Here is a 15,352-nt window from a genome sequence, read left to right on the forward strand (position 1 = left end):
ATATTTGTACTTGGTTCTGAGAGAATACTTATAGCCTATAGTTAGAAGATTCTAATGTAACACTGGTAACATATAAAATTAATAATGACAATTTAAAATAGTCTATTTTTCATAGATGTTTCTACATTTTACCCTTTCTTTAAATTGAAATGAAACGTTTCAATTTTTTTTTTCAAAACAAATTTTGTGCCTACTAAATCTCACTTTGGGTGACCCTCATGAATTTGTTTTTATTGTATAAGAAGAAGTAAGGGATATGGAAAAAGAAAATGCTATGATTCAAAGATGGTTATTTAAATTAAAAAAAACTTAAAACTTACATGTAATGAAATGATAAAAACTAACAGCTATGTTACCAGAAAAGAAAATACTATGCTTTAGTGAAATTACTCTATCAGCAATAATTTCCAGTAACTTCAAATATTACCAATCAAAACTGAATGTTTGATACTATATATTTAGTATGGAATTATGTCAGTATCTACATAAATTTACATATATATGTATATATATATCCATACTACCATAATCAAATAGATATTTTCATATCTAGAAATAGTATGTGCTTTTTGAATTTAGTAGTAATAATATCTAATTATACTCATTGAATCCTAACACCACTGCCATAAGAAACATACTATTGCAGTCTCCTTTTTTCACATGAGGAAACTGCAGGGCAAATAGGATACTAATATGTATATTTTTAACTACTGTTCTTATTTAATACTGAAATGTTAATTGCATGATATTTATGCTACTGCAGGTGATATCTTTACATTTGGTGGTAGCAGTAGCAGTGAGAGAAGGGTATAGGTGATCATAGAAGATGCAGAAGGGAGGGGATGATTATGAATAAATGCTGAGATCACAGAATAAAAGCTGATCTTAGAATCACGGTCATTAGCTCAAGAATCATTTCAAATATTTCTGCTTCTAGATGCTTATGTCACAAAAGAGAAGTGAAATTGAAGATCCTCCAGGTAAGGTTTCTATTATCTGTCATTAGGGAGGAAAGTTATTGGAAGGGAAGAAATATTTTAACAAAAAGATCTGTATCAAATAAAAAAGAAAGACCTTTCTATATATAATTTAACTTTTTTCCCACACACACATGAAATAAATAGAAACCATACCTGATTCTGGTGTTCTGACAATCGTACTATCAATATAACCTGCTTCCGTTGTAACAGCAGAAACTTCAAAAAGGTATGTCGTATAAGGTCTCAAATGTGTCACTACAAAACTGATAGGTTCTTTCCACACCGAGCTTATCTTACTCCGTGCCCATGTGTTCGATGAATATGTGGTACGCGTTGGAGGCGTACCTCTACTAAGGGTTGGAGAAGGGCTGGTTGTACTCCATAAAAAAGATTCATTATTCTCCTAGTGAATAAAATAAATATCAATGGAAAATGTGTTGTCTCTTCATAGACATAAGAAATTTATTTATTTTCCATTTATACTATAAATATTATTATTAAATTGGTGATATATGTATGATTGGTTAATTTTAACAAATTAGCCTATTCAAGTTATGGAAAAATCTGCTAGATTATACCCTAGAATTATACCCATTTATGCCTACAGTTTTAAAGCATAATGTACATATTGCATTCTTTATACCTTAATCGTTCTTATGAATAGGATTTCAAGTGGCTTAAAACAAAGGTAAAACTATAGCAAAATCATTAGTAAGAATTTTAAAAATTCATGTTATAAGTACAAGAGCCAAAGAGTTGAAATTTTTCCCTGTTTGTGAAATTTCAAATGTTTCTTTCAAATAGTTGATCAAACTATTTGATCAACACATTTTTTTCTCATAAGCACTCAAAAGATGAAGTATATGTTGTGTATGTGAGTATATGTTCATGTGTGTGTGGATACGTGTTTCTATATATTAGAATATATCCAAATTTTACAAAGAAGATTTAGAAATGTGTAAAAATTCAAGTATTTAAAACAAAATTTTGTTTGGCTGTTTCTCCATCAATATTATCAAAAGAACAACAAAATTATTTTTAGAAGAGCATTATTACAGTACTTCTAGGGATTTCCCGTTGGTAACTAGAATAATAACAAATTTTTCACCAAAGAAATGCACAACAAAAATCTACTTCCACAAACTTAACCTTGACAATGCCTATCCCCTCACTTCCTGTCACATCTTGTTACTAGTGATAGCCTACACTTTCTTCCTACAGAGCTTTATAAAGTATCCTTCACCCAAAATACGTCTCTCAGACAATCTCCACCAATCCTTTCTCCAGGCCTATCACAAATGCCAGTCCTGTCAGGAGTCTTTCCTGAGCTCCCTAAGCAATTCTGACATCTTACTCTTGAATCTCAAACCCTTCATTTATTCTACCTTGAATATAGCCAATTGTGTGTAATATAATACTATGACCTAATACTATAAGTAATGAAGTCACTATACTTTGGCAAAATTTATAGTATCTCAGATGCAGGAAACTTCAAGATATACATTTATTTAAAATTGTTGAGACATAGAAAGTGTTCCTTAATACTTACGTTGCATTCTGGCAATTTCCCGGTCAAAATGTCCTCTACTCTGATTGAGACATCTTTCACCACTATCCCACTTCTGGCATGTTTGACACTAATCTTGAAACTGGTAATTTTGCCATTTGGTTGACGAGGTAAGTACCAAATCAGGTTTACTGCTGAATAGTTAAAGGCCTCAACCGTCAGATTTACCACTTTTCCTGGAGCTGGCGAAGTGAGAGAGATTACAAGGGAGGTAAAAATAATGTTATAAAACTTAGAATGCCAGTTATATAATTTTGGGATATTATATTTCCCATGTTATATGAAACTAAATATATAATATATTGTGGAAGAGGGAATCTACTTGGGTTAGATGTTTTCAAATATATTTAATTAACTTCTGCCTAAAATAAAGAACTAGAAATTAGGCCCACAGTGTTGTGTTTAAGGAGTAGATAAGTTTAACTTCAAGACTATTTGATCAACACATCTATTGATAAACTATTTCAAATATGTCTGAAAAATTCAATTAATAGTTGTTTGTGAATATACAAAAAACAACAACAACAACAAAACCTGAAACATGAATCTTTGCTTAAAACATTTTGGAATTATATAGATTCCTTAGGTAAGGAAGAAATAGCAAATGAAAACAAATATTCCACCAATTATACCAAAAAGCATTTCTAGACTCTGTCTAAATATCTAGTATCTAACATAAAGTGGATACCACCCAATTGGTTGTGGTCATTACATTTTGAGTTTCATACACCCTCAAAATTAATTTTCATCAGAATTCATGGTACTTCAGTTTCAATTATTCATAATCTGCAATAATAACAATCTGTATATTATTTTAATTGGAATGAGATAAACATAAGGACAGAATGAGAGAAAATTATGCCCATTAATTTCAAGGAAAATTATACAAAACTGACAAAATAAATAACCAAGATCCTTCAGAATATTGAACAAATATGACAAGTCATTATTGAAAGAAATAAAAACAAAATAAGACATTTGGGATAAAACATTGTAAGTGATAGCAGTGCCTAGTATTAAGAAACCAAATAATAGAATTTTGGTGCATGTTGTAGAAAAAAATGACAAAATAGATTTATAAATGAAAGCCACAAAAATTATTAAAAAAAAAAGTTTGGCCTTGGGAGAGAGGCTGTTTGTGAATTATATGACAAACAGTACAAACTAAAAAATGTAAGGACAGCTGCATTTTAACAGAAAACAAAATAAATCAATTTGGGGGGATGATTAATCATTAATAATGGATGAAATGATGGATGGAAATTTTTTGTCTCCAAGGGAAACTGATCAATGGATTTAATTAAATCTTAAGAATATTAAAGATAATATCTATACTAACAAAAGGGTAATATGCTAATTAGACAGGACATCTTCCGGACGACCCTCTGCATGTCCTTCTAAACAAAGCCATGGTGGTGGGGCTAAGGCAGAGGTGATTACAGATGATCAGGCTGGCAGGGGAGAGCAGTTAGAGGGATCAGGCCTGCAGGGGAGAGCAGTTAGGGGGATCAGGCTGGCAGGCAGATGAGCAGTTAAGAGCCAGTGGTCCCAGATTGTGAAAGGATGACCAGCAGTCGGACATCTCCCAAGAGGTCCCAGATTGGAGAGGGTTCAGGCCGGGCTGAGGAACCTCCCCCGCCCCTTTGTGCAGAATTTTGTGCACCAGGCCTCTAATCTATAATAATAAAAGCATAATATGCTAATTAGACCAGACATCCTTCCTTCTGGAAAGGGCCTACAGTGGGCGGGGGCTGCAACAAAGGTGGCAGAGGCTCCCGGCTACAGTGGCAGCAGGCGGGGGCCAAGGTCAAGGCCCTTACACGAATTTCATCATCAGGCCTCTAGTCTATATATCTAAAAACCTAAGCAACCAACCAACCAGCTGACTGGTCAGTAGCTATGATGCACACTGACCACAAGGGGGCAGATGATCAACACAGGAGCTGTTAAGCTGCAGTCACTTGGCAGTGGCAGTTCTCAGGTGATGCACCTGGAACCTGAGAGGAGGGAGCCCAATTCTAGGGTTTGTCACCCAAGAACTGTCCCTTAGGGGATGAGGGGATGTTGAACAGCCGGTTTCAGCCTGATCCCCACAGGCGAGGCCAAGGGACCCACCAGTGCACGAATCCGTGCATTAGGCCTCTAGTAATTACTATATGATACTAAAGACTGAACACTTACATTTCTTTTTAGTGGATAAAATATAATAATGCAAAAGGAAAGAGTATTAAATATATAATATGGGTTTTAAAGAATTAAAACATATCTTTTTTAAAAGTGAATATATTTGACATATAACAGTGTAAATTTAAGGTACACATAGTGTTAACTTGGTATATTTATACATTGTATTATGATTGCTGTCAGTGACAGCACTCTATCAAATTACATGGTTATTGTACCACATTGTTGTCTATATTCATTATACTGTACATGACATCTTTATGGCTTATTTACTACTTATTACAAGTGTATATTTTATTTATTTGAAGTTTTTTGTTAATCCTCACCCAATGATATATTTTCCATTGATTTTTAGAGAGTGGAAGGGAAGGAGAGAGAAAGAGAAAGAAACATCCTATGTGAGAGAGAAACATCGATTGGTTGCCTCCTATGGGTGCCCTGACGAGGTTGGGCATCAAACATACAACCCAGGTACATACCCTTGACCAGGAATTGAATCCGGGACCCCCTGGGCAACACTGGCCAGAGCAACAAGTGTGTACTTAAAACAACATCAATCTTATTCCCATACCCCCAAACTCTCTGGTAACCATCAATTTACTCTCTTCACGAATCTTAATCATCCCTTTAAATTTCTTATTTGTGTAAACTATACAAATTTTTATAATGATATATGTACACACAAACATACGTGTATATATGTGTGTAAAATTAACAAGTGTGTCAGACAAGCTGACACATTTCCAAATGGGCCTTAATAACAGTTATAGAGAACTGCTCAAGTGTAGAGAATTTTGAATTTATAAGGTAACCAAACTTTTATTAAATTCCAAAGCATGATTTCAGAATATTAAGATAAAAGTTGACCCAAAACATTAAATAGATTTTAAAATTAATTACATAATTCCATCACTTAGACAACATTTAGCGAGAAAGAGTATTTTTTATTAACTTGCTTTAAATTAACTATCCCAATAAAATATATGTGTGTTTTCCTTTTGTGACTTCATAGTGTCTGAAGACTAATTCTAGCTCTTTGAATTGGCAGGTCTTTTTCTATTTTAAATATTCTAATTTCTACTTCTGAATTGTTATGCATAAATATCCCATTATTTTGATTTTTATAGGTTAATATATCCATCATGGTCTAAATAGAAAGATTTGACACTGAAGTACCAAAAAATTCTGTTTACAAAGTCATCTCGTCTTTCAGATAAGCATCTTCCAACACTTTGAGGCTATATCTAGACCAGTGACATGCGTAAGTACACAAGTGTGTGAAAGTACCTACAACTTTTCAGTGTACATTATACAAAACACACATTTATTGAGCCAGAAAACAACTATATAAATTCAATGCAGAGGCTTTTAAAAGTATTTTTCTGCACTTTTAAGGATCCACTAAGTTGGGAATGAAGGTGGAAGAGATATTTTTTATATTGTAAAGCCAAAATAAATTATGTTTACCTGAAATAATGCTCCATGGAAGTTAAAAAGTTGGGCTTTTATGCTAATTGGATGGAACATTAACTCAATATAGTATAACTGGTTAACTTGTACATGCTTCCTAACAGTACATTTATTCATGGGGAAAGAAATTACTTCTGATTAAACAATAATAAATGCACAGAAATTTTCCTTAAATGTAGATTCTATGTAGCATAAATAATAAAAGGGGTTTGGTGGGGAAACTGGAGATCACTGATTGGATTACATTTATATTTACATTACATTTACACCTCTTTACAGTTACCAAAAAAAAGGAAATATATAGCAAGCAGGATTGTGTAATTATGCATTTGACCAAGAACACACAGCATATGAGAAACAATGAAACACCAATTCCAAGATTATTTCCACTACATCTTAGAGTTTCTCTAGTTTCTCTCAATCATACTTTGCCGAGAGAGTTAATATCTCTAGAAACTATGTCAGTTAGCAGAAGTATGGAATACATAAAGTTCAAAAATATCAGTGTGGCTGGAGTAGATGGAGAAGGGGAGAATGAAATCTGAGGGAGGAAAGAGCATACAGAGCACTGTAGGCCATGGGAAGGATTTAGGCAGTGGTTCTCAACCTTCCTAATGCCGCGACCCTTTAATACGCCGGGTACTCATAAGTCAGCTTATCTGCATGTGGGCGGACCCGCCTGGATACAGATAGAGGAGCGGTGTCTCGGTTCCTAAGACCATCGAAAATATGTGTTTTTGGATGGTCTTAGGCGACCCGGGTCGTTCGACCCCCAAAGGGGTCGCGACCCACAGGTTGAGAAACACAGATTTAGGGTCTTGTTCTGAATGATATAGAAGCCATGTTAAGAAGAGAGAAGTAACATAGTCTGGCTTATGTTTCAAAAGATGATATAGCTCTTGTAAAGAAAGTAAACTATAGGCAGGTAAATTGGAATCAAGAAAATCAGAAAGAGGACTTTCAATTGTTCATGCAAGAACAGATCATAGATTGCAGTGATTAGCAATAGGAGTGAGATTCAAGATAACATTTTTGATGTAGTACTGGCGGGATTTGCTGGTAGAGTATACTGTTAGAATCAATAATGACTTCAAGATTTTTCTTCTCTGCCACTAGAACAACAGAGGTGTCTTTAAATTGGTTTGGTAATGACTACATGTTATGGATAATATTATAACTGTTAAAATCCATATTTCCAAAAATTTAATGTCATATAAATGCTTATGATGATGTTAACAGAAACATGCAAAATATAAATGTGCATAAATGACACTTTCATTAAAAATAATAACAGGATATTTTGTAAAACAGGGTGATGAATAATTTTCATTTCATGTTTTTTTATTTTTGTGGGTTTTTTTTTTTTTAGTTTGTTAAGATAACACTGATTTTATAATCAGGAATGACAATATATATACTTTAATGAATAAATTAATTAAGAAGACTAAAATAATTAAATGGTCATACTATTGAAAATTTTATTCATTTTGGCAACAAATTAAGTAACAAAAACTCATAACTAAGTTAATGTAGAAAAAATGCTTTAGGAAAATTACCACTTTCTGCCGTTTGGAAGAGAAATGGGTCACTAAACACTCCAATGCCAGCACTGTTTTCAGCAGCCACCTAGAGTAGATTGAAATAATTATGTTCAAGGGTTCTGCTCTCTAATTAAACAGAATCTGAAATAAAACTTTGACTTATTATTTGGCAAATGATAAAGACACTTTTTCTCTCATCCTTACAATACACCCAAAGTGTAAGACATATACAGAGTTTTCCATATTTCCATTTCCCCCAAGGATGTATTTAAAGCATACTTTGATTCAACAAATTTCTCATATTCTAAATGGAAAAATTAATAATCAAGTTTTATAGCCTATGCTAACAATTACCATTTAAAGTGCAACTTCTATTGATAGTCTTTCTGAAATAGAAGTGCATGCAGTAAGCATTAGCTTTGTTTTCACTAAAACATGTACAAATTAATTATTGATGTTCCTTTGGAAGCGTCTGTGCATTCTTTTCTATTGGTTAATCATTTGTTTTGAATCCTTCTTGCCTTCCTCCCCTAAGCTAGGCTTGAATCCAGACCATTATAGATGTCTAATGCTGCCTGACAGAGTAGAGTACATGTTTAAGACAACTCTATAATTTAGCAAACACTAGCACAGTGAAAAGAAAAAAAAAAGTCCAAAAAATTTGAAAAACTCCTTAGCAAAATGGAGTAACAGAATTTAACCTTTACCTAACCTTTCTCTTCATATGTAGATATGAACAATTCTGGAGCTTTGTGCATTTAGCGAAGTCTTGAATTGTGCTCTGATTAGTACCTCTTCCACTCAGACAAACGAGATTCTGCTTTTGGTAACTAGTTGTAAAAACATTTAAGATTTCTCAAGAATTTATATCTTACCCTTTCTGCTTGGGTAGAGTTTGGCCTATACATACATGTCTTAAAATTTTTTTGCTGGTATTTAAAGAAATCAAATGTGAAACCAAAGCTTAATTTACTCGCAAAACTAATGTTTTCATTTCCTTTGCTTTCTTGCTCAAAGCCTTGGATTTTTAGTTCACCATGAGATATTTTACAAATTTTATTGATACAGAAATATCTTGCTTACTCTAGACTTCAGTGTCTAAATGAACATTTTCTCATTGCTTATTGACAAACGTACAAAATTCTGAATATCTTAAAATGGTCATTTAATTGAAATGTATTGTGTAGATACTTAATGGTTAAAACTTTAGAACCTTATTTATTTTTAAATTTGCTACAATAAGAGGAGTGGAGGGTACCCATGCACAGAGAGACTAAGGATTGACATTCAGGAGAGGGGTGAAAAGAATAGATCATTGAAAAGACCATCTCTGACTAAATAAGGGAGAAAACAGAGGCATTCAGTTGAATAGGATCCAATCCCTGGTTAACCCCGAACAACAGTAGGGAGGTCAGGATTAGAAGCCACACCTTATTGAGAGCAAGGTCAAAACTGAGTTCTGTTTCTAGAAGGAGAGGGGCACAGATTCACCAAAGATGGGAGAGCTGAGGAGCATGCAGTAGGCAGCATTGGGACATAAGCCCAGGTTGACCTACTGTGGAGCACTAGTGACTATAGTACTATCCGTGCCTCTAATGGCAGTACAATGGACAGATGTCTAGTTGACAATTACTTTTAAAAGTTTCTCATTAGGCCAAAGGAAAACAAGATTTGGGTAGACTGACTTAGCTTTTAAACAAAAGTAGACTTTGAAGCCAAATTTGTTGCTAAATTTACAGTATGGTAAATGGTGGTCTTTAAATGTATATTGTGTTCTCTTAGTAATTTGTCTGGGTGTTAGCTCTGCTCTTAGGAAAGGACTGCAGTGAATTTCTTGGGAACTTAATATTGAATCTGGGAGTTATAATGATAAATTCAAGGTCTGTGAGCCTTATTAAAGTTTTTAATGAATTGTTTTCCTCTATGTAGTGGTATAGATGAACTGTAAGTTCTTTTTGCATCAATGTTGATAATTCCTCAACACTCCCTGAAGACCTATGCAGAACTCTAGGGTTCTGTGCCGGGTGCTGGGACTCTGATACTAAATCCAAGGCGAACCATGTGGTAACTCAGTGACACACAGTGGCACTTGGAGGTGCTTTATGGAGGAGCTAAACTGAGTCTGGACAGAGGCCTTAGCAGGAGGCAGGCAACTGAGACAAAGAAGGAGGCAGGGATGCCTCCGTCTATTCAGGGAATGATTCCACAGTGACGTAGTAAAAACTCAATCAATAGGATTTAGACTTTGCTTAATTTTTCTGTTCTTTAATGTCTCTCTCTCTCTCTCTCTCTCTCTCTCTCTCTCTCTCTCTCTCTCTCTCTCTCTCTCTCTCTCCCCTCCCCTCCCCTCCCCTCCCCTCCCCTCCCCTAATGTTTTCTTTATCTGTTATAGTGATGCCTTATTTGAAACTGGGCTTAAAAACTGCAAAAGGAGGAAATTGGATCTAGAAAGCTTTTAGGCTCTGTAGTAATTTGGCTTTTTTTTTAAATGAAGATTTTGTATGTGTTTGTTTCAGAGTAAGTTTATTTAGAAAGTTACAGAGGTAATAGAAATGAGCCAGCGGGGCTGCCTGGGCTCAGGAAACATGTTGCAGAAGCAAAAGAAGGGCCTTTGGAGCTCAGGAGAAAGAAAGGCCAAGGTAACTGCCTGGTGGGGAGAGGGAGGAAGGACAGGCTCAGGCATGCTCCCAAGAGGAGAGCGCTGGTAGGAAGGTTTTAGATAATCATAAACGGAATCATTAATTTTAGTGCTAATAACAAGAATGAAAATTATAATGGAACAGGCCAAAATAATATTCCAGCTGGTTTGTTATCATAACCTATTATTAAAGTAAAATTCTATTGGAATACTGTAACTTAAAGGTACATTTTCGTTTTTTTAAAAAAAATAAATTAGTAACTAGGAATGGAGAATTTGGATGTGTGAGTGGGGGAGATTTATTTTTATAAGGTAATTTTTATCCTGACAAGGATTATTTTTTAAAAAGTTTTTTGCTCTTTAAATTTTAAAGTAAACATGTTAAATAAGCATTATATTAGATTGTAGGGGTTTGGTATGTATTTTATTTTCCTCTTAGTGATGTAAAATAGGAAGGATATATTGAATTATGAAAACTGGAATAATGACACCAAATGCCTTTATTGGAGATAGTATGTTTGTAAGTCTACACTGGAACCAGGCATATAACCTTTCTTTGGACTTGAATTATAACTCTGAAAAAGGCCAAATAATCATAATCTTACTACAAAATACCAGTGACTAAATTTCTAACTGAAGGTTTTTTAGTTGTCAAACAGACAAGCGGCTTAAGCCAGAAAAGACTTTTAACTTCAGTTTTAATAAACTTATTTTAAGAAGTTCTCTTCCCCTGCCACATTCTCCATCCCTAAAATAATAAGATAATACTTGGAGTGAAACAGTGGTTATCTTTTAATTCAAATCAGTTGTGAAATTACTGTTTGAATTCTGATGCTGCCATGATTTCTCAAAAATTAGTGTGAACAAATCAATCTTTATAAAATGCTACCTTTTGTCTCCTTGCAATTTTATACACAACTTAAGACAATAACAGGGTGATAACGAGTTAACTCAAATTCTGAGTCTTGTCACTTCACTAAAAAAGTATACTGCCTTTTTTTTCAATTATTCAAGGCCAATGACTTTTAGGAATATGTTTTATACCACATATATCTTTTATAATTAAAGCAAGTGCCTTGATGCTATTACACATAAATCATGCTTAATCCTCTATGGCAGTGGGGGGAATGTCCGGCCCAAAGGCCATATAAGGCCTGCGAAATCATTTGGTCTGGCCCTGCCAAAACATTAGGGGTGAATTAATTAAATATGGCAGGCTAATTTTTAAGTTGGTAATTTTGTAGGGCCTGCAAATGATGTTATAAATACCCAAATGGCCCTTGGCAGAATAAAGCTTCCCCACCTCTACTCTGTGGAATGAGAATGAGTTATTGATGATTGCAGCCTATTGTAGGAGAGGGGGAGTTGGTTAATAGCAGATTCTTTTTCTCTGGAAGGATATGTTCATGATGTTTACTACATAAGATCCTATATGTGTTATTTCATTTACTAATAAATTGTATGCTAATAAAAAAATAAAAAATAAAGTGCAACTTCTATGTACCAGGAAATCTTCAAACAATTTTATAAATCTCATTTTAGCCACATAATCAAAACATGAGGAATTATTGTCAACAATTTATAGATGAGAAAACTAGTTAAGAGGTCAGATAACTTGCCTGAAGTCATACAGGCATAAGTAGCAGAACCAAAATCCAGCTAAAATTTGGCTTATTTTTAAAGTTCAACCTCTTTCCACTATAGTCACTCTATGCAAGATCTACAATTATTTCTGTAACAAATACAAGACCATAGCTATGGTATCTGGCTTAGAGTTTACAATTTAATCAGGTAAATAAACACTCAGGAAAACACTTTTTAAAATAAGCAGATCTAATTAATCATTTAGACTAAGGATTCTAGAATATCAGAGAAGAAAAAGTTCTTTTTGACTTGGATAGCTCGTCAAATAGAACAGGCAGAGAAAGTGTCATGAAAAGGGAGCAAGACTCAAGGCCTTCCAAATGCCACACCGGAGTCAGACAATCTTGGTTTCAAGTGCATCTCTACCAATTCCCAGATAAGTAGGTTTGGTCAATTAACTTAACTGTTCTAAGTCACATTTTCCTTTTCTTTAAAATGGCAATAATAACGTGTCTATGTCCTAGGATTGTTCTGAGGACTAAATGCAATAGCACATGTGATATACTTAACAGGATTTTTCCATTATCATATAGACTTGATACCTACATTTTGAAGATATCAAATGTAACATGCCAAATACCTTTTGGAATTCTGCAATGGCTAACATTTATCTCCACAGTGTAAAGGACTCAACAATGATTTTATAAAGTGTGTGATGAAAAGAATAAGATAATTCAAAGGAATGAAAACTCAAACTCCATAAAAATAGATCTAAGCAGGGCTAAGTAGCTTCTCATATCACATTAAAATATAACCTCTACTTATCACCTTCAACAGGATATTTTCACATAAATTAATCTGAATATGCACCTGTTTATAGAAAATATCTGTAGTATGTCATTTTCAGATGCAGTTAGGAAAAGGTTTCCCATTCTTTAACCCACTTTTCTGCAATAAAATTGCCATCACAAATGTTTAATTTTGACATCTGTATCAGTAAAAGTTTGTTTTTTTACTTTTCTCATTTGTGAGATCTCCAATTTTGGTATATGCTCTCCAGTTCTTGTTATGTTTTTCTATTTCCCAAATAGGCAAAATTCCAGTAGGAAAAACCCTCCAGGCAAAATCTCTCCATCATTTCTAACCATTCTAGAAGGTCACCCCAGTTATGTCTGATCATATATTTATACAGCTCTAACAGATTTTTTCTCAACATTCAATTACCTACAACAATCGAAGAACATTTGATGTTATGTTGAAAGTACAGAAGAACAAGAAAACATCTGTATTCTTTACTACCTCCCTAGGAATATCACAGATATTTCTTAATTGTAAACATTTTCATCTGGCCTAACTAATTTAGGATAGTTTTTCATAGGTTCTTCATTATTCCATTTTCAAATAAGATGTTAAATTTTGCATATTAAATGTTGTAAAGGATTAAACATTTTTATTAGCACGAATACCCAGTAAATTATCAGGAAATATTGGTGAATGGAGCTGATTTGAATTCATGGTTCTTTGAAAAACCGGCTCATGAGTAACTTCCATTCCATTATCCATAATTTCAATAACAGACATACAAATACAACAGGGTTCAGAGAAAAATAACAAAGCTAACTTTGATTTTAATTAAAAAGTAGAAGATTTTCACTTATAAACCCTAAATTATGTATTTTAAACTTAATTTATTCTTTGAAAAAAATCACTAAGCCAATGCTTTTAAAAATAGATAAATTACGTAAATGCACATAAAAATGAAAGAGAATTATAACATTTGTTTGTTTTAAAAGCCCTGATGGGCACTGAGGTCATGATTCAAATTATTATTCCTCAGGCACTTCTGTGCAGTTGTAAAGGCTTGACCAGATGGGAAAAGCTCCTTCACCTTTAAAATAGAGGGAATATTTTAATACTAAGTAATTGTTAAAAAAAAAATTATTACCTTGATTTCATATGTTGTTCCAGGATTAAGATTAGTAAGAAGAACTTCCAGGCTGTCTGGCTTTGCTCTAACTTGTGTATATGCTGTTTGCATCCATGGACAAACTTCCTTATACTTCACAACATAAGAGATAATCCTTCCATTTGGATTTGGGGGTGTATTCCAAGACAGAAGAATCCCAGCAGAACCAACTCTTTCTCCTGCTAGGAAGACTGGAGGCCCTGGTTCTATTAAAGCAAAATCATGTTAAATTATTGTATGTTAACAGTCATAGGTAAGAAAAGTATTTGCAAATGTACACTTGTGAAGATGAATAGTCTCTTAAATGTGAATGTATCCTCCCTAGAACCAAGAGAAAAATAAAAAGATTAAGTACTTTGGGAAATACCAAAAACGTTCTTTTATAAGAATGTAAAAAAATGGAATGCTACTAAATACTACATGCCAAATATACTTTGGATGCCAGATTATTTTCAAAAGAAACTTACTTGCACAGTCTTACACACAAAACTGAGAAAATAAGAAATAGTCTTACAAACTGAATAATTCTTTCTTAGCAAGTACAGTGAGTTTATTTTCAGGCTCTTTATTATTTAAATATTACTAGTAACAGTCTCTGATCCATTTCATGAACAGGTATAGAACAGTTACCTTTAGTCTTTGAAAGAAAAGGACACTAAAGAACCAGTAAAATGAAGGTCCTAAACAGATCACTTTCTTAAGTTTCCATTTTGCTTTAATTACCAAACTGCTTTCGTGCATATAAAGCCCATATTGCTAATATAAGTGTTTCCATCCAATAGATTTATACTGGATCCAAATAGAAGCACATACTCACTTGTTACATTCGTTGTCACTGTTCTACTAACAGGTGAGCTATATGTTGTAGCAGAAATTGAAGAGATTGTTACATCGTACCTAGTGCCAGGGACAGCACTGGAAACATCAACCTAGAACACCAAAAACAAACAATTGCAATAAAACTCTTCCTGGAAAGCAAGAAAGCTAAAATAATGAATCTATCACAGTCATAAAAATAAAGCAACTTTACTGTGTAACTCTGCACTGTTTAAAATATCACAAGTTTCATAGTATTGTAAAATATAAGTGTGTTCTATCACACAACTATTCACACACAAAACTTACAAAACATACTGCATTATAGAACACTAAATCTGTATTTCCATCTATGCTAGTTCATTGTCACAAGAAACAACTATTTAAGAGTCATAAATCTATAGCCCATTGCTTAGCCCTCATTTTTATGAGTGTGTATGAAATACCTGTGTCTCTGAAGTTCCAATAAAAACTAAAAAAAATAGGATAAGAATATCCATCGTTATTACATTTTTCAGGCAGTGGAATCACATTGATGGCTCCAGAGAGAAATGTTGCATGCATTAATGATTTAAAGACAGATCCTCCTGGCAAGTACACAATTAA

General features: G+C 33.7%; 1 protein-coding gene across 1 annotated transcript in view; it reads right to left on the reverse strand.

The window, feature by feature from the left end:
- Nucleotides 1–15,352, reverse strand: part of PTPRQ (protein tyrosine phosphatase receptor type Q) — a 246,130-nt gene that overhangs the window by 197,232 nt on the left and 33,546 nt on the right. The window contains exons 11-15 of the mRNA XM_036300643.1: nucleotides 14,748–14,859; nucleotides 13,910–14,136; nucleotides 7,758–7,827; nucleotides 2,530–2,729; nucleotides 1,134–1,383 (exon numbers count right to left, since the gene is read on the reverse strand). Coding sequence (XP_036156536.1) covers nucleotides 1,134–1,383; nucleotides 2,530–2,729; nucleotides 7,758–7,827; nucleotides 13,910–14,136; nucleotides 14,748–14,859 — 859 coding nt within the window. The remainder of the gene's footprint in view (nucleotides 1–1,133; nucleotides 1,384–2,529; nucleotides 2,730–7,757; nucleotides 7,828–13,909; nucleotides 14,137–14,747; nucleotides 14,860–15,352) is intronic.

Source organism: Myotis myotis, unplaced genomic scaffold (genome assembly GCF_014108235.1).
Source record: "Myotis myotis isolate mMyoMyo1 unplaced genomic scaffold, mMyoMyo1.p scaffold_m19_p_3, whole genome shotgun sequence".
NCBI classification, from domain to species: Eukaryota; Metazoa; Chordata; class Mammalia; order Chiroptera; family Vespertilionidae; genus Myotis; species Myotis myotis.